This window comes from Podarcis erhardii (genome assembly GCF_964252035.2).
Source record: "Podarcis erhardii genome assembly, chromosome: 3".
Taxonomy (NCBI): domain Eukaryota; kingdom Metazoa; phylum Chordata; class Lepidosauria; order Squamata; family Lacertidae; genus Podarcis; species Podarcis erhardii.
The window spans coordinates 34,282,985-34,304,068 of record NC_138507.1 but is presented as its reverse complement, the minus strand read 5'-3'; the positions used below and the strand labels follow the sequence as shown (position 1 = coordinate 34,304,068).

The 21,084-nt window shown below is 41.1% G+C and overlaps 1 protein-coding gene across 2 annotated transcripts in view; it reads left to right on the top strand.

Annotated features, from left to right (window-relative positions):
- The window catches only part of KHDRBS2 (KH RNA binding domain containing, signal transduction associated 2), a 354,578-nt gene that overhangs the window by 170,484 nt on the left and 163,010 nt on the right, over positions 1–21,084 (top strand). For both annotated transcript variants that reach the window (XM_081857320.1, XM_081857321.1), the window contains exon 4: positions 1,910–2,056. In XM_081857320.1, the coding sequence (XP_081713446.1) occupies positions 1,910–2,056 (147 nt within the window). The remainder of the gene's footprint in view (positions 1–1,909; positions 2,057–21,084) is intronic.

Here is a 21,084-nt window from a genome sequence, read left to right as displayed (position 1 = left end):
AGGTGAATAGGCGTTGGGTTTACAGGATACCTGGGCCACAGCATTCCACATATCATTTTTGTAGTTTCTTTTTCCACAGTTGACCTGCATTGTTTTACTGGTTTAGAGAAATACTCAGTGAAGGCATGATTATTACTTTTAAATTGCAAATGGTGTTGTGCCCATTAACTTCTACTAGTATTTTATTTGTATGGCTGTCATGGGATACGTTGAACCCCAGTACCGGATTGATACTTTAGATTTTTAATTGATGAAAGGTTAAAGAAATAAAAGGACATACCCTAGTACATAGCTGTCAACCTTCCCCTTTTTTGCGGGAAATTCCCTTATTCCAGCGCCGTTTCGTTTCCCACTGCTTCCCGCTGCTATCCCAGATTGTTAGATAACCCGTAGACTGTCCCCGGGACAGGTGAGGCTGCTGATCCCTTATTTTCTAGGCTGCTTTTCCTTTATTTTCAAATCTGAAAGTTGACAGCTATGCCCTAGTACCCTTCCCCCTGGAAAACCTCTGTTGTGAGGGAGAGGGGAAGCCACATGACGTGAATGTCAGTCAATAGGTGCTGGGCTTTGCCATCATTTATCTGTTACTAAAAATGTTTCAGAGCAAAGTCCATTTGAAGAGATCAATACCTGAGTTGCTCAAAACCTGAGGTTCTCAACTGCATTCATATAACAGGGAATCATTATGAAGTGTTCCCATGATATGTAAAGAAGGCGCATCACTCTCTGCTTTATAGAAAGAACAATTCGTTGTGAATTATTCAGAATTTTTTAGTGTATAATTTTAAACCGCTTTCTCTAGAGCAGTTGCTGGAGATAGCCAATAAAACTGTAACGTTGTAGTGAAAAAATGCCTGGTCTTCCTTTTTTCAAAGCTTGGTTTTAGATACAGAGCATAGATCATTGCTAAAACTGCACGATATCTGACTAAAACTGAAACAACCTTGCAGGAATTGCATGTTGTCTCTATAACAGACCAAGATCTATGTGTAGTAGGCCACGTGCAAGATTTCATGTGTAGGAATTTTCTCTGTTGAAAACTGTTATTGATAGCAGAGTGCTAGTCATATGTTTATAAGGAAAGGAAAAACACTGTTCAAATCATTCCACCCAAATAGAGAGGCTTGACAACTGCCATAGGAAAAGCTAAGTGCAGAAAAGTGAGCTGCACACCCATTTTTTTTTCTATGCATAAACTTTAGATCAGGGGTAGTCAACCTTTTTATACCTACCGCCCACTAATGCATCTTTCTTGATGGTAAAATTTCCTTACCGCCCACCAGTGCTCAATGGAAGGAGGATTCAACTTGTACCATAGAACCCCCTACCACTCACCTAGAATCCTGAAACGCCCACTAGTGGACAGTAAGGACCAGGTTGAGAAGAAACCTCTTGGGGCAAGTTTTCTACTGTAGCTCATCCTAAGCAGACTCATCCTTGTACACCCTAAAACTGTATGCTTTGGTCCACCCCAAACACTACAAAAGTCTGATTTTTCTTCATGCAGGATGTTTAGATGCCTTTTTTTCTTTGACTTTCTGGATTCTCCATATTTTAGTACATATTTAATTGTGTCCTTAGTATAAGATGCTCCGGAAAACCTAATCTGCAAAGACTCTGTCTTTTAATTGCATTCATCATTAAATTTTTAACACATTCCTGTAAAGTATTTAGCAAGTCTTTCTTTGTAGATGTTAATTATGCCAGGTTTTCTTCTTCTTTTTTTACCACTCACACACTCCAAAGTGATTTTCAGATCAAGTAATTTATACCAGGTATTTTTGTTTCTCGGAGGGCCTCATTTTGTTGAAAGCCTGCCTAGATTATGCCCTTTTGTCGTGTTCTCTGTAAATGCTAAATCAATGCAAAGTGAATAGATTTCTATTTCTAAAAATACCCTCTTCCACAGGAAGAAGAACTAAGGAAGAGTGGGGAAGCCAAATACGCACACTTGAGTGATGAACTACATGTATTAATTGAAGTGTTTGCCCCACCCGGGGAAGCTTATTCACGGATGAGTCACGCCTTGGAAGAAATTAAAAAATTCCTCGTTCCAGTAAGTTGCTTGTAACACTGTTGCAAATGTGTGTGTGTATTATGCCATTAGTTCAAATGCATTAAGAGCAATACTTGAAAATCAGAGCCACCATTACTCGTGTGTTTCTCCTCCTTCCCCATGGCACCGTCATGGCTGCAAATTTAACAATATAGCATATTCCAGCAACCCTTCATCATTCTGCATTTAAATTTTCTTTTATGAACTTCCGAGTGATCTATTTGAAATTACAAGTGACCCAGATCCAGAGATATTTAAGGAATAGATCCAGTACTGTGGCCAAAGAGTGCATTGTTCCAGGGCAACGTCATCTCAGAGAGGTGCATTTTGAAGAAATGAGTGTTTTTTGTCTGAAATACCCCACCCCCTTTATTTGCTTAGTTTTAGTTCTGTCCACATGGAGTATTGGTCATTGGTAGCAATGTAAACATTGCATTACTACACTGCATGCTTTCCCAGGTATCCATCCAAACTGTACATGGCTAGGGAGCACACACAGTGTGACCTTTTATGTGCCCACGGTACGGTAAATGGTTTTGCAGTTCCACTATTTCCTAAATAATTATGTAATTTCCTGTTGAAACACATTGGACACCCCCCCCCCCCCGCTTTTCTCACTTGAACACAGCTGTTATGGCTAATGATCTTGTCACAGACATCAGGCAAGGAAAGATGTCTAAAAAGGATTTATCTTTACTGTCTATCCAGCCACCTTTTCCCAGCTGTTTAAAAGTTATCAGCTTTTTCAATGCCATTTTTAGATTAAGAGCTTCACTGTGTTCTGGTGTGCCATTCTGGAATAAAGAGGGCATGAACAAAAATAAAAGGCTGTGGTTAAAAAATGGATCATGTCCAATCAGAACTGAGAAAATGTACAAAAAACTGAGAGGATTGTGGCACGACCAACTTATTATCGCACAAGGTTTCATGGGCTACAGCCCTCTTCATCAGATGCATCTGATGAAGGCCACAAAAGTTAATGCAGTAATAATTTTGTTAGGCCTTAAGGTGCCACAACACTCTCAGCTGTTTTTGCTACAGCAGACTAACATAGCTACCCTTTCAGAAACTGAGGAAATATAGATATCCAGAACTTACTATCCCAATAATTTATTGGCAAATTGAATTGTGAGTGATGATTTGGGGGTGAATATATAGTAAGGTCTACTAACTTGGGTGGCTTTAAAAGAAGATTAGACAAGTTCTTGGAGAATAAGGTTATCAATGGCTACTAGCCATGATGGCTTTGTTCCAGCAGGTTTCTTATATTCTTAATGTGCCCCCCATGTACTGAATAATGCTGAAAAGTGGATAGACCTGGTCAGTGCTATTTTTCTAGAAAAAGACATGCCAGAACTCTCCATGAACAGCTCCCTCGTTCTCTTAGAATGCCAATGGCGCCCATTGAGAGGTGTCGGAACTGAGTTGTGGCTGAAGAAAAAGTCCTGGACCTGCTTATAAGCTTGGTTTTTGAGAGCTAGGAGGGTTGGAACCAAGCTGGAAAGGTGTGCTTTTGGAAACAATCTTTTCCCTTTCGTAAAGTACTTGAAACGTCAAGCAGAGAAGGAAATTTACATGTTCATCCTTTTCAGTACTATCTGCAGCGCTCTTGCATTGTGACAAATCAAGAGATTGCACAACCACCAAGGACATAACGTACAAATAACCACAGCACAATATAGTTAAAAAGAAGTGTGGGCAAGGTGTTAACAGCTTGTGCTGTATAAACTGAGTTGTTTTTAGCCAGCATCTTTTAGTGTGGTGCCTGATGCATTTGTGTGTCTTAGCCCTTCTTCATTCAGCTGCTACCCTGAGTTGGTGGCTGAGTAGTGCAGCGTGTGCCACATGCGGCATTGCTAGAAACTGCACACTTAACCAAAGTTTAAATCTCATGCCTCTTCCATTCATAAAGAATGCTACAGCAGAATGAGGAGCCTCAGGGGGGAAATGGAATTATTGACTTTGTCAAAGCAGAACACTTTAATTATGGGCCCTCGTATAAAAGTCCCAGGATGAGCCCATTAAATCAATACAAATTAGAATTCAGAATTTATACATATAGTAGCAAGTCTTAATATACAGAGTATATTCATTTATGGACACTTATTGACTGTACCATAAAAAAAACATTACTTCATGTAGAATGGTAATCTCATGCTAATACCAATTTTCTTCTAATGTATATATTTCATATTGTTGTCACAGACCAGGTATTGTCTGTTACACAAGCATAGCAATCCTGGGGTAGAACCACAGGCTAAGAGCCAGTACACATAAGAGAAGTTTTTTAGTCCCTTTTCTCTCCTCTCAATACAAAACCCCTAATTCCTGGGATAAATCTAATTATGCCTTCCCATTCCTGGAAGGGCTTTTCATCTAGCAAACATTTCTGCTAACAGAAGAGAATGGGAGCTCATTTTCCCAGCACCACTGCAAGCCCCTCCAGAACTGATTGGTGATCTGCAGGAGGTGGGGTTTGCAGGTGCAAGGGCAAATCAACAAACCCATCTCTCACACTCTTATTTTAGTGAAGCTCTCACGGACCAAAGACTTTTAAAAGGGGATAACTACTTCCATTCACAACAGGGACGCGGGTGGCACTGTGGTCTAAACCACAGAGCCTAGGGCTTGCCGATCAGAAGGTCGGTGGTTCAAATCCCCACGACGGGGTGAGCTCCCATTGCTCTGTCCCTGTTCCTGCCAACCTAGCAGTTCAAAATCACGTCAAGTGCAAGTAGATAAATAGGTACTGCTCCGGCGGGAAGGTAAATGGCATTTCCGTGTGCTGCTCTGGTTCGCCAGAAGTGGCTTAGTCATGCTGGCCACATGACCCGGAAGCTGTACGCCGGCTCCCTCAGCCAGTAATGCGAGATGAGTGCCGCAACCCCAGAGTTGTCAGCGACTGGACCTAATGGTCAGGGGTCCCTTTACCTTTACCTTTTTACTTCCATTCACAGAAGGGCAGAATGAGATCCTTCAGCATTTCACAGATGATAACAGGGGCACAGTTGTAGCACTCCTATTCTTCCACTGCCTAAGCACCTACACACACAAACACATACAAGAACACTGCATTGTGGAAGACTCTACTTTCTCTGTTGCATACTGTCTTTGTTTACACTGCAGTAGTCTTGATATAGAATCTAAAATACTATTTATTCTTTTGCTTAAAAATATATTTGAAAAAAGAAAACATAATTATATTACAATGTGTAATCAATTGTTCTAAATGTACCGTAGCAGGTGCACTAGATGCAGTGGCAGTCTGTGGTGCTTTAGCAGTTGTGTGAATGCCTTTACATAGAGGTGCACTAGAGATGAGATGCAACCACAACCTACTTAGGGATTTAAGTTTTAGAAACCAAAGGAGCTGAACAAGTCTAGCAGCTATAGCAATTTTGAGAACATTTTTTTATAGCACATTTCTAAATGTGGGAGTTTGCAGTCAAACATAACTATGCACAACTGCTTGTTAGTGCATGAAGGGGTTAAGGACCACAGAGTTGTATTGCTGGATAGACTTAGGTCACACCCCCTCTTCTCTGGAGAGGAAGTGAACCCTTTCTACTGCCTTTAGTGTGTGTGTGTGTGTGTGTGTGTGTGTGTGTGTGTGTGTGTGTGTCTGTGTCTGTGTCTGTGTCTGTCTGTCTATCTATCTATCTATCTATCTATCTATCTATCTATCATCTATATCTATCTGCAACCTGTAACCAACAAAGGAGTGTGTGTGTGTAAGCTTGCGTCTAAGCTTACAGCACATTTGGAAATATATTCTGTATTTTTTACCCAAGAGTATTCTGCTACATGGAACAATGCATGACTGAGACCTCGAATCTGTAAGTAAAGCATTTTAAACTTATTTAACAGTGTGTGGTCTGTTCATGCAAGAGAGATAGAAAGAGGTCAGCTGCTGTGTGCAGCTGAAAGGGATTAAAAAGCCTAACAACCTATATTCCTAATGCTTTACTGTGCTGCTTATTTTTGTGAATCTAATACTCTGCTTTCTGTGTGCTAGCCCAGTGTTTTGGATCCAGGCAACCCGCTGATTCTTTTGTTGTTCACACACACACGTGGGTCCACAGGGATTCTTATTTAATTCCCCACACTAAAGGGGAAAGGGGACAGTCATCTACCAGGTGCTGGGGCTTTCTGCAAATGGTAGGCATGTAATCAGATTCAGAGGAATACTAAATCCTAAACTGAAGTAGGATGCCTCAGGGGGATTAGGAGCTTGTCAGAGATGAAGCACAAGGCTGCACAAGTCAAAGCACTAACCTCTGAAATGTTTCATGCTGCCTCAGCGATCCGAATGTCAGAAACATGCTGCACACTAGCATCTAAACGTGAAAATAATAACTCTTACATTTACTATATAAGGCATAGCACCAGGTGGAGGAAGAGAGGTTGGAGGGAGAACTCCATTGTGATGGATAAGTCAAGCTTGTACTCAGAGGGAATGAGCTCACCTGGAAAGCCAATCTCTTTTACTTCCCATGCATACTCCAAATCAACTTCAAGTGTGCCTAGCACAAAAGCTCCTGGACATATTTTCCATTTGGCAAGTTTCTCATTCAGGGGCACTGGTGGATCTTGAGCCAAATTGGGCAGCCTATGAAGCTCTTTGAACTGAGGCAGACTGTTTTCGGAAGTACAACGTTAGAACCTGACCCAAAACATTTGGTCATTGCATATCCATAGCAAGTGACCTCTCAAAATTCATCACTCTATTTGTTGGCAGAGAAACCCCATTTCTAGAAGCATAAGGAAAAAGAAAAATCTAGGCATTTCCTTGAAATGTTTTGCACTAATAAAAATAATTATTTGACCAAAACCTAGCATTTTTCCAATTTGTTTCTCCCCTTTAAGAATAGGATATAATATCCAGGCTTTTTGTGATCTATGATTTGTTTATCATTTGATTTGAGCATGGTGCCTTTTTATTAAAACAACAACCTTCCACTTTATCATCTTTGCTGCATTGTAAAGTCTCCACAAATTGTTATAAGGTTTAGGATTTGGTTTACAGCAGCAGTAATGACCTGGAACAAGCAAAAACTATATTTTATGGCTTGTTTTCTAGCTTTATCCCTCAATGCTTTATTTCAGATGTATAATATAGCTAACAAAGCTGTTATTAACTGGCTTGTTAAAGGGTATGCCAAAGGGTTTATTCTGCAGAGGCTTGCACTAGACTATTAGGCCTTTTATCCCCCTTTGACAAAATATATCTTTAATTTGTTTTATGAGGTTGTGGTTTTTTGTTGTTGTTGTTATAAACATTATATTTATTGTGGTAGCAAATAGGTTGTCTTCTGTTACTAAGCTGAAAGAATGAGAAATTAACTTTTTTATGTACTGCGTAGGTGAGAGCTGCTCTGCTGCAGGAAACTTTCCTGCCCAAACAACACATTTTGGGAGGTGTGTGGCTGTCATTAAAAAAAAAAGACACCCCTTATTTTTCTCTTCTCTCCAGTGTGATATAAAGCAGGGGTAGCCAGTGTGCAGCGGCAGAAGAAGCTGCTCGGGCGCCTGGGGCAGCGCGAGCCACCCATGGGGGCAGGGGGTACCGTGGGGCCTCCAGAGTCTGCCTGTCTCCTCCCACTCAGCCGCCCTACGGCTGGGGGGAAGGCAGTGGGTGGACCGTTTTGGCAGTGCGGAGGGTGCGTGCACCCAAGCCACTGCGTTTCCTATTGCCCTCTTCCACTTCACTGGCTGCCTCTAGCAGGGCATGGAAACCTGCTTGCCTGGGGGTCATGTCGGGCTGCTCATCTTCTGTGGAGCAGACCAGGAACAGGAGGGGAACCTTGAGAATGGATTACTGCAATGCGCTCTATGTGGGGATGCCTTTGGCCCTGGTCCAGTAGCTCCACCTGGTACAGAATGCAGCAGCTAGACTAATGATGGGGCCATATGGCTGGCAGCATGTGACAGCCTTTGCTAAAACATCTGCACCAGCTGTTCTTAAGCTGTACAAAGCCCTAAACAACTTAGGCCCAGGATACCTTCAGAGCTGCCAGTGCCCTTATTCTGTATCCCAGCTTAGCCACTGGGATAATCTAGAGCAGGCATAGGCAAACTCGGCCATCCAGATGTTTTTGGCCTACAACTCCCATAATCCCTAGCTAGCAGGACCCAGTGGTCAGGGATGATGGGAATTGTAGTCTCAAAACATCTGGAGGGCCTAGTTTGAGGAAGCCTGATCTAGAGGAGCAGTGTTACTTGTTCCTCCCCATGTCTCAGAAGCTGAGCTGGAAATTGCGCATTTGGTGTCACCCTACCCACACTATGGAGCACTTTTCCAGCAGGCATCCTCACTGCTAACCTTCAGATGTCTCTTGAAGACTTTTTTTTTATGTTGTAAGCATTTTCAGTGGTTAATTTCTTTTTTAAAAAATGAGCCAGCCATTATTGTGGTTATTGTATTATATTGTGGTTATTGTATTGTTTTACGATATTTTAGGTTGTGCACTGCCTTGATATGTGAGTGGGTGGTATATCAAAACTTATATAGATAAACAAACCATGACAGTGACAGCATTCCCACCTGCAGAGTGTTTTTGGAAGTACTTCTGTCTGGGCCCTTTTGTTACTTCCTTGCAGATGCAAACTGAACAAGAAGTCAAAAGCAAGTGTTTCTTCGTTTCTAGTAGTTTTCTTTTTGCCTTTAGCTCAGACATTGTAATGATAACTGGGAAATTCCCCCCCCCCTTCCCCATGGGGAGGAACCAAGTGGTTCAGAGGTTAATTGCTGCTCAAAGAGCACTATCTTGGTGGCGTCTTTGGACCTTTTGAATTAGGAATTCTGCCACTGTATTAAATATGGGCAAATTTGTCAAAGAAGTACTGCTTGATATATATTGTAAATTATGGCCTTGTAGTTGAAGGGTCATTTTCTTTCCTCATTTTGCAGCACACCGATGCCAACAAATGGCTATATAACACCAATGAGGGGCACTTCCTGGCCTTTTTAAAACCCTACAATAACTTGTGGGCATGTTTTATATCGTTCCTGACCCCTACAAAGCTATATTTTCATCTCTCTCATGTTTTAAGACAGAATTTCCATATGGAACTTAATACAGAGTATTAACTTCTTTTCTTGTCTCTCCGTCAGCTGAATGCATATACCTGCATCTCTTTTCCTGCCACAGCCATACACATTTCAAATTACAGTGCTTGAAGTCAGTGGATCAACCCTTATTTTTTTCCTGGCTATAAGTATCACACAGGCATAGAAACATGAGAAGCTGTCTTATACCAAGTCAGACCATCAGTTTCTCTAGCTCATTATTGTCAACACTGACTTTAAGTGTCCCTCCGAGGCTTCAGACAGGGGACATTCCCAGCCTCAGCAGGAGATCCCAGGGATTGAACCAGGACAGGAACAGTTGGAGAAGTGCCACGCTTCTGCCTTCCTGACAGCAGTGCTGCTGCTGCTGCTTATTGGGGTGGTGCAGGGGTGAAGTCAGGGGTGCAGAGGTGCACCAGCAGGAGTGCTGGATTGGCTTTGCCAGTGTGCTTGCACAGCCCCAACCTCGCCACCATCACCCTGCCCCCTTGCAGTAACTGCATCCGACACACATACCATGCCAGCTGCTCTGCTCCTGAATCTGGGACCTTCTGTATTGAAAGCACATGGTCTACAGCTGATCTGTAGCCCTTCCTACCAAACTGGAAAAACTTCATTGGGACTTAAGCTCATCACAGCTGTTCCCTGTTATTGCATGTTCCATGCATTGGGGGGGAAACCCTCAATATATTCCTAACATTTCAAGGGAGAAAGTTAGAACCAATCCTTTCAAAAACCACACAGTTGAGAATATTTTTTTCCTTGGTGTGCTTTAAGAGAGGCTTTCTGAATACCAAGAGCTGAGGGAGCCTTGCCAACATATTTTGGCCTTGAAAAAAGGGTATCACCTGCCCTGCTTTTTTAATCTTCTATTGTCCACATCATGATCAGGTGATTGTTTGCAGAACATACTAGCAAATACCCTTGGCCTGGGATTAGCTGAACAGCTGCTTCAATGTGATATCACTCCTTCACATTTGCACACTCATTATGGGAACTGATATGCTGGTATTTAAGTGGATTAAGGCCTTTTGGGGAGCATATTTAGCCAATGAAAGCAATCCGTTAATAAGCCATTCCAAATACTCTGAGGAATCCCTTTTAGAAGGAAATCTTTATTATTAGAGTCGGCCTATTGTTTACCTATTATGTCTGACTGAAAATATATTTGCAGTTGGTTGTTAGTGTGGGGGCAGTGAGGGTATAACATATTGAGCCTGAATGAAAAATTGAATCACAGCTGAAATTTTATGAAATATTTGCCAGCTAGTCTGGAGACTCAGCATTAGGGAAATGTCTTTTTAAAAAAAGGCTTATCTAATGCACAGCTCATCATAAGGTGTAGGTTTCCCATCAGATGACAGAGCAAGGGCACTGCAATTGAATGTGGATGACGAGAAACACGTATTGTTGTATGAATCCCTAGGTAATGCTTGTGGTTTCTCCACAGTGAAAACAGCTAAGCCTAAATTGCAGGTTGTGGAAAGAAATTGCCTTCAGCTTCTGGGGATGAACAAAACCTCCCCACAACAGCTGGCCTTTTGTTTCCGAATTTCATTCTTCTATATCTCTGGCCACTTTCATCCCCAGAAGTGTTGACTGCTTATCTGGCATGATGAAAGGGAATGCATCAGTGCTACATAACAGAGGATTTTGCATTCTTTCTTTGTACATAAAGCATTGGGAAAACACTCAAGTAGAAGACCAGTTCAGTACATTGCCAAATGTCAGTTTACTTCAGGGTGAAAAAGATTAATCTAGCATAGATAAATTCTGTGTGCTATATGGATACAGGTAACTACGTTTGGATATGAGTGTCAGATGCCTCAGACATTTTATCATAGTTTCACTGCTTCATCTGCAGCAAGTTCGTAAAATTATTTTTGTTTCTCTATGAAATGAAGAGAAGGTCAAGACAGGAATAGGATTACTTCTCCAAGGTGATTTTTCCTCCTCCTCTCAAATGATAGAAACAGCTTGCAATGTATAAATGGTAGCACAAACTTTACTTTGCTTCAGGTGTATGTGTCAGGAAACCACTAAATAGGTGTTCATACAATCTCTCTCAACCATTCAGTTAATTTCTGAGAGGAAACAAAACCACCCTGAGATCTTTTGATGAAGGGTAGTATATAAATTTAATAAGTAAAATTGTGCCAATTGGCTACTTTCTCCCTCCCCCTCCCCCAATTTGTGGCTGAATATTCATTGTTAGGGAGAATGGGGGCATATGCATGTATTAGCCCCTTGGTGTTATGAAGAATCCCAATTGGACAGCAGGCACATCAGCATTGGGGTCTGGCCATCATGGTTTCATTGAATGTATGGAGAAGTTCATAGGAACTTTGAAAGCCAGTATGACATGGTGGTGAGAGCACTGGACTAAGACTGAGCAAGCTGGGTTCAAATCTCTACTCAGTTGTGAAAGTCATTGGGTAACCTTTAGCCAAGTACTGTGTCTTAGTTTAATCTAGCTCACAGGTTGTTTTGAGGATAAAAGGCAGGGGAAGTACCATGTACGCTGCCCTGATCTCCTTAGATGAAGAACAGGAATCTGTGTATATGTATATATGAATTTGTATGTATGAAGTTAAAAATGATACAACTTGTGTCACCAACTGTACATACAGTATATGGAGGTTATATGTCATGATAAATAAGTTTGCTTGTTATGTAGGGATTGGAGCACACCTAGTGCTCAGGGTATATCTGTTGAAGTTAGACCAAGAGGTATAGGACTACTTCAGTAGTTTGCAGTTTCTGTGCCCAAGGTTTCTGGATATCCTTCACCAAGATTAGCAGGTACAAGCTTGAAGGCTACTGTGAGAATCATGTATTACGTAAGGCAGATGTGAGCTGATTTTCAAACCTGGGCTGAGAAGCCTTTGGGACTGTTCTTAAACTGAGGTACCACTGTATAGGGTGCCTACATTCTGCATGGACTAGTTGCATGGCAACATGTAGCATACAGCTGCAGACTGCAGTGCAGCACAGTTGAATGTAGGTCAAGCTGTTGTACCTGTTAACTAATATTAAAATACACATTTTGTTATGTGCAAATGGTTTTAGATACCTATTAGGTCCATAAATTACCATATAGGATATAAAAAAGGTAAAGGACCCCTGACAGTTAAGTCCAGTTGCGAACGACTCTGGGGTTGTGGCACTCATCTTGCTTTACTGGCCGAGGGAGCTGGCGTTTGTCCGCAGACAGTTTTTCCGGATCATGTGGCCAGCATGACCAAGCCGCTTCTGGAGAAACCAGAGCAGTGTATGGAAACACCATTTACCTTCAAAGTGGCTCGGTACCTATTAATCTACTTGCATTTTGACGTGCTTTCAAACTGCTAGGTTGGCAGGAGCTGGGACCGAGCAACGGGAGCTCACCCCGTCGTGGGGATTTGAACCACCAACCTTCCGATCGGCAACCCTAGGTTCAATGGTTTAGACCACAGCGCCCCCTGCGTCCCTTCAATATAGCATATATTCAACACAAAAAACAGCAACAATTTGTTGTTGAAAGGACAGCTGGACATATAAAGGGCCCCATTACCTTCAGTAGCTTAGGGCCTCATTAAACCTAAATCCAGCCCTGTTTTTATTAGACTTCTTTTAGAATCATAGAGTTGGAAGGGACCCTAGTTCAGTCCCCTGCAGTTGTTTTGTTGCTGTTGCTGCATGTAGTAAATGCACCCTGATTTGTAGAGCTGTGGGAAAGCAGGATCCCCAGTTGCTGCTGCTGCCATCCTCCAGGTCCTCCTCATCTTGTCAGCCATGGTACCCCCGCCACTCCACAACACGCTATAAGATTTATTTATTTTTGCCTGTGCTTCTCTCTATAGAGGGTTGTCATCCGCATTTCCATTTTTAAAGAGGGGCCTTTGTGTGCTCGCAGCATCTCCAGCTTTCTTACATTAATGGCAGCACAGGTTTCTATGTCTCTGCAGGGTCTATTTCTGTAGAAAGTGTAAAAAATAAAAATAAAATAAAATCCGCTTGCAGATAAAGGAAGATTCTCCTGCTGATACTCTTGGCAGGCGCGTAGGGAGAAAGTGGTAGACTGCTTTCATAGGACTGATGAATCATAGATCAAAATTTTCTGCCTAGAGACACCTATGTTAAAAGTCAGAAGAAAAGCAATCTCAAGGGATCCTTATATTCGGAAAGTCTGGAGATAATTTTTGGCCCATGAGAGACAGGAACACCTTTGAGAAATAGCCATACATAGCACATCTGCAGGTGTCAGTAGGAGAGAACAAAATATGCCAGGTTTTGGCTTGATGCGGCTTGTGATTATTATTTTTTTGCTATGATTTATGCTAAATCTTATTCTCCCTGAAATTGCTCCCATCCTCGCAGCTTGGACACAGAAGGCACCTTGGATGCTGTTTGTTCCGGGGTTTGTTTGTTCTTTTAATATTTTAAGTGTTTGGCTTTGGTGGAAGGTATTTATTGTGAAATCTTAAGAGAAGAATATACAAGGTAACAGCTTGCGAGCCAAGCTGAAGACAGGTACAGTTAATAGCAGTGATAATATAAGCCTCTGAAAATTGTTTTCTGCAGTCGCAAATCTGACAGACCATTTTGCTGCAGCATTTTGAATGTGCTGCTATGATGCAGATTATAAAATTGTATGGGTCCCTGTTATGCTGTTTCTCTACCTGCATGAGAACTTTAGCTTAACAGGTTCCATCTGTTTCTGAGCCACAGCGGGTGTATTAAGTTTGTTTAAAGGTAGCCTTGTTTTCACATGGCTAATCAGTTATCCCAAGGAGCTCATCTCTTTTCATGACCTGAAACCTTGTTGTTTTCATCTCAGACATGCTGGTTTCTTTGATGCTGTGTGCCTGTTGCCTGTACTGCTCTGCTGTGTCTTATCGGAGAAAACAACAAATGATCCTGACCCAGTTGTCATACTGTGTATATTTTATACTCAGCCAATACCTCATCCCTTCTTCCTTTTTCTGATGGTTTGGGGACATTATGTGCCAACCAACTTATTACTGGCATTTTCAACAAGCATATAAATAAGATGGAGCTAGCTAGCATGTTTCTTGGTTTTTATTTTTGTGCTAGTTTCCCATCACCTTTACAAACAAACCAGAAATATGTTGGACTAGGGATGAGCAAATAATCTGAGGCTCTTTTCAGATTGGCACTTCTCCAAGTCCTTCCTCCTGAAAAGATTTCAGGGGTGGGGGGGAGGAAACACAAAATGTCCAGAGCTATCTGAGTGTAGATGTGTAAGAAGACATCGTTTTCCACTCCACCCTGTATTTGCCACATGTGGTACTGTTTCCATTCTGCTGCAGTTCATCTTCTACCATAAACTACATTAGCTATCTGCTGTGCTAGGTTTATGTAATGTAAAATGTAAGCTGTTGTTACATTATTCCACCCCATTCATTTCATGCATAAGAAATACAATGCAAATGGGGATAAACATAATCAATTTCTTTTTGTTTGTAAACTGAAAGCAACAACAACCGTGAATAATAAACATATCCACTGGATTGATTTCTATTGCTGACATGGTATGAATAAGTGAACATAAGCATTTTCTGTTCCTGCTTTCATTGGAATTATCCAAGATCCCTATTTGAGTGACTCAGAAGAGTCACCTCTTTCCCTCCCTCACCGCCTATGTCTCCTTCCCTGAAAAGAGATACTTCTGTTTGGTTTGCATTTTAATGTAAACCTGTTTAATTTAGTTTCCCGAAACAATTCACAAACCAAAGCATAGCTACCCTTTGAAATTTAGCTTTTTATAAATCTTGTGATCCAGTTTTCTAACACCCTTGCTGAAAGTGTACAAAAATGCATATATTCAGGGACGTATGCATTAAAATGAATATATTAATGAAAATAACATACACAAATGCATTATACTGGGGGAAATTGCTTGCAAAAATATGTATATTAGAGAAATGTACACTACAGTCTTGGTAATATCCTGTAGGACTTTACAAAAATGTTATATCTTTATGTATTCCTTATGTTTCACCAAGTGCTCCCAGGGCAGATTACAAAAATATCACAATTGAAATAGGTAGAAATTACATTAACAATCATAAGACAAAACCTCAAAATTAACCAATGGGCAGAGTTAACAAAGCAGCTGAATGGGATAGCAGTGTGGAAATGTGGTGAACTTAACTTATGATTGGGAAAACGAGAGAAGCAGAAGTTGATAGCTTCATACATCCCCACTGCAAAGCTATCTCTGCCACCCTCCTGCCTCCAAAGAACCTTGTGTTTCCTTTAACTTCAAGCAAGGAGTAGGGAGGACAGTTAGAACAGCACCAAATCCCTTTTCTGCATTCCCATTTCTGTGACTGCTATTTCCTTCCCTATTCTCTACCTGAAGGTAAGGAAAAGAGAAGGAGGGGAACAGTGTTTGAGGAGTAGCTGTGATAGGAGAGGGACGAAAGTCAGAAGCTATTTTCCAGCAGAAATATCCAAGCTGCAGAAGTGTGTGTGTTTGTGTGTGTGTGTGAAAGCGAGACAGACAGACAGACAGACAGACAGACAACCTTTTAAGAATTCAAGAAGTTCGTTTCTGAGCTAACTTCGACCAAGCTTCCCAACATACCAAGATTCAGCCTCTCTTATGCATTGACTTTACACGGAGATACCAGCAAGGTGCATCATTATTTCTCAGCATTTTCCACTTGTCTTCAAGTTCCTTTCTATGTAGTAAAAAGAGAGAGAGAGAGAGAGAGGTATTATTGCCTATGGGACTGAGTGAAGTTTTCCCCTTTCCTGCCAAGCATTGTGGTACTGGAAAATAATTAAGTTTCTCAGGTTATTATTTTGTTGTTGTTGTTTCTATCTAAAGTACCCATCACACCAATGGGAGGGATGCCTGAGGAAATTGATAATTTGGTACTACCGATATGATGCCACCTTCTCCATTGATGTATGGATTGAAGCATAGGTATCCATCAGATTTTACATTTCTTCATATGGACTGAGACAGATCTCAGGTCAGAAAAGTAGTTTAATGCATTTAAAATGTGTGTTATTTGAGACAGAAACACAGTTAGAAATTAGTGCTTTGAGATAGAGGTATGTTCAAAAATACGTATTTAAGTATGTATTGAAATGCAAATGTTCATGCACATAACCCCTCCCCCCCATTAATGCAGAAATGCGATGGAATGGAATGACGATATGTGATAGTTAATAGAGTGATCTGTCCGTCCCTAATCAATGCTCAATCATTCATTATGCATCTGAGCCCATTTTTACAGATTGTGAAGGCATAGAGGTTATATTTTTCAGCGAACTTTTATTGTCTGCAAATGAGCTAGATGGAGAGGCTAGGATTTTTGTAGTTATTTTGTGATACCACTGAAGCAGAACATTCACAGGGTTGGTCCTACTATTAGGCAGAGTGATGCAACTGCCTCAGGCAGCATATGCTGGGAGGTGGTAGTACCTCTCACTTCTTCCCCTTGAGCATCCCGACCAGATCCTTCTGTTGGAGAGGAGAACTGTGTGTCATGCAGTTTCTCCTCCACACTTATAACTGTCTTGATGACCTTCGGGGCAGTGCAGGACCTCATTGCTAGTACTGAGGTAGAAATGAGGAGCATATGTGGAATGGGTGTGTGAATGTGCCATTTTGTCATTTGCCTCAGGCAGCAAAAAGTATTGGGCCAGTCTTGAACATTCTGGTCAAAACATTTTCTATTTTCATGTAATTTTCTATGAATTTTATTATTATTATTATTATTATTATTATTATTGTTGTTGTTGTTGTTGTTGTTACAGTACTTGATTCAATTTTTAAACTGTATTTTATTGAAATTTTAAAGGAATTAAAAAACACTGGGAAATAAAATAAGATATATTAATAGCACAAAGCAAAGCAAAACATTAAAAACAACGTAAAGAGTGCATCGGACGTAAAGTGACTAACATCGGACACATATGCACCTGTGCTAGGCCAATTCTTCTCATTTGCTACATTTTGTTGATTCAGATTGTCTGGTTTTGTTTTGTTTTGTTACTTTTGATTTTGAAATGGTTTCTTTGATTCTTTTGTTTGTGACATTTTATTATTAAAGAACTGTGCCTAGTACATGCATATTTTTAGCTATTTCTGATAGTAAATAAACATGCACTAGTCTGGCAAACAGAAAAAATTGAAACTCAAGATTAGGATTTCAACATAATCTGAATGGAAATTGTCGCAGAATTGTAATACGGGAAGCAAATGTATTTTAAGGCTAGAGAAAAATGCCTTCAGACTATATAAATTCTATAAATAATAGATGGGAAGAGATTTGTGACACTGCTGCAAGGTTCAAAAACTTGCAATGAGAATCATATCTTGGTTGAGTAATACTTATACAAAATGGATCATCACATTGAATGTGGCCGACATTGTCCATTAACAAAGAGAGAACATGTGATATGGAAAGCAAAGCCAACCAGTGATTTGCAACTTCAAGATAATACTGAAGGCAATAAAGCTTTTTTTTTTTAAAAAAAAAAATGTTCAAACCTATTGAAATTATTTTCTCACTTGAGAGAAGGGCCAAATATTGGGAGATGTTCGTGGTGCAATTACTATTGGGAACTAGGCTACTCTTGCATATATTTCTGCTTCTTGGTCTGTCATCTAGAGTGAGTAGCAGTGATGAGGGTGGGCGAGTCTTGAGTATTAGATGAGCTCAACAGTAATATGAATCAGAGAGAAGAATTGTTTTGTCTTGTCATGCATTTGGGCAGGCCTTTTTGAATTCCTTAGTGTAAATGTCTGGCAGTTGAAGAAGCCCACTTGAGTGGGGCGTTTCCCCCCTCCCCTATTCTAAAAGGGGATAAAATTGCTCATCAGTAGCAAATGTTCACTAGTCTTTCAGCACATCCCTTTTCCCCCTTGTTTAGCTATAGTATAGGACAGGCTTCCTCAAACTCGGCCCTCCAGATGTTTTGAGACTACATTTCCCAACATCCCTGACCACTGGTCCTGCTAGCTAGGGATCATGGGAGTTGTAGGCCAAAAACATCTGGAGGGCCGAGGTTGAGGAAGCCTAGTATAGGAGACAAAGCATCTGTGAGTGGCAGGAGTCACCACTAAGCATTGGCCCAGATAGTGACAGTGAGATTCTGATCTTGCACTGGCAACTAGTTTATTTTTGGGGGAGGGAGCGGTAAAGTACTAAATATATGAGACTATATATCTGCGTATCACTTAACTGCATGTAGGCATCCAAATGAAGTAGAATTATCATCCCAATTAACCACTGCCCCTTGCCAGTTAAATCTCATTTGGTTTAATTTTATTCCCTGGGAAATGTCCCAGTTAAATAGATTTCCTAATTAATCACATCCTGGTTAAGTCAAATACGTTGACATTATTTGTGTTGCCAGAAAGGACTGCTGCCATCTCCCTCTCCCCCCCCCCCCGCCCCCAATTTCCTTACATGCTTATCCATCCAGAGAGATTATTTCACTGTAACCTTTCAAAATAGAGGTTTCTTCTTCCTTTGCCTTAGTCAACTACGTACATTGATAAGGCCAGTTAATCAACTGAAATGCATAGAGCTAAACTATCCTAATCCAGATAATTCTATATCCATTATTTAAAATGAAAGTGAATCGCTGTCCACAGCAGGCCTTGCAAGCAAACACTGTTTGGTGCCAAATTGTAAGCCTTACGTTCAGAAAGGAAAATGCTCATTTGCAGGCATGTTTTGAACCTGTACCTAGAAAAGAAGAACAAATTGGGAGCGCTTTGAAATCGGTCACCTGGCATCATGGTGATTGATAGGTGGGCAGCCTATGTAAAAGTAGCTCATGGGCGAGTGAGAGGGAGCTCAGGATCTGACTCAGTGGCTGAGTGGGAATCCCAGCAAGTCTTCTAGAATCAACCATTTACTCAGCTGCTGGAACTCAATAATAAGATTGCACCCTATATGGGCTTTTGCTTTGTTTTGCTTTACTATGTGTTCCAAATGTCCAAAACTACATTGCTTAAAAATAAGGTGTAACTCTATTGCTAATGTTACTGAGACTATGATAAGGTATAAGAAATATATGCATTTCCTCTTAAAATATTTGCTGTCTTGCTGCTGCCGCCCCCCCCCCCCGAAAGAATTTGCACACCCTGAAATGACGTCCCTGGTGCAAAGCCACCCTGACAAACATTTAGCACGCATTTAGATGACAGATTGCCCTTACTCACTTTGCAGTTAGCTCAAAGGCACAGTTTAGTTCAATGACACAACTCCATTGAGATGTTTGCTGTGACTTCAACCTGGGAATAAGTATGATGCTGCAATGCCTGCCTTGTTCTGTGACCCTCAAGCTTCACATCAGATCCACTGAAACATGAAAATGAAATTTCACTTCTAAGCGAAAAGTCAGAGGTGAAGAGGTTTTCTTTTAGAAGCCTGATATCTTTGTGCTGTGTGATTGTGTTTTACGCCCTATCCCATATGAATTCATTATATCAGCAGACATTGCAGATCACAGAAATGGCATGTGGCAGATTAATATTAAGGGACACTCAGGGCCAATACAGACAGCTGTAGTTTAGGGGACTAAGGCCAACTATTCCAGGACTTCTGTGTCCCACAGTGCAGGTACGTAAATTACTGGCATGGGGGCTCACCGCATGAGTTGTAAACTGCTGTAAGCAGACATCTGATGGGCTGGTTTGGTAACCATGGTACAGTCAGACCTCAGTTGTCAAATGTCATCCTTTCCGGAAGCCCGTTCGGTTACGAAACATTCGACAACCGAGGCGCGGCTTCTCATTGGTTGCAAGAGCAGTTTCCGAAAAATGTTTGAAAACCATAACACTTACTTCTGGCTTTTTGGCATTCGGGAACTGAAATGTTAATCAACAGAGCCGTTTGAGAAGCGAGGTTTGAATATTTTTCAGCCTCATCCCCCTACTCTGTAACATGGGGATAATAATATTGACCGACCTTATAGTCTTGTTCTCAATACTGAAATAATTTTTATGAACTGCTGTGTATTGTTGCTCTTATTCCACTGCTGTGTTCCCCTGCCAATCTATTTAGCTCACAGTAACATATAAAGGTCAGGTTGGACTTCCTCTCACAGTGGGAAAAATTATTGCCGGGGGGGGGGGGCGGAGTACTACCTACTTTTATCCTAGAGAATCTTGTTTCTCCTGGCTCTGCACACCAGTAGTGAACCATGTGTGTAGAAAGCCAGGATTTGTGTGAGCCTTCAGATAGATCGGCTGATCCATTGGCCAACACTGAGGATACATCATTACATTTCTACTAATGTGTGGACATCCAGCAATGTTTGCTATCATCTATCCAGATGACTTTTAGGCATTCTTATTTAAGAGTAAATCCATTAGATACAATGGGACTTACAGTGTCAAATGTTTACAGCTGCTCTGCCATTGTGCAAAGTGTCTTTTTTTCTCGCTTTACATTCTTTGTTTTCTCAGAAAAGTTTTGTCCGAGGGGCGTCATTCATATTGCTAGGAAACTGAGGGAGAGAGAGAATATAACCTGTCCAAGATCATAACAGTGAGGCTTTAAGCACGGTTGCAACTAAACCAGTCTATACTTACCCAGAGTGGCATTGGGATTTGTACAATATGCAGTGGTTGTTACATTTAATAGACTATGTATATAAAAAAATGTAGACAAAGGAAATATGATAATACATACTATGAAACAGAGATATGCAATGAAACAGAACTATGAAATGGAGGACGAGCTTTGGGGAAGGGAATAAGTATATTTTGGTCTGTGTATGTACAGAACCACTTCTGTGACTTGCGTAATCTTGGCAGTTATATGCATGTTAGTAATATTGGTGATTGTGATAGTAGCGGTAACAGGATTTCACTTTTGATTCTCTGCTACCCTCTAGCCACAGCACAACCACAAATGGTGGCAGACCTTTTATTCATGGAAAGGACTAAGAACCAGTGGAGTCTGCTGGAGTGAAGGAATTT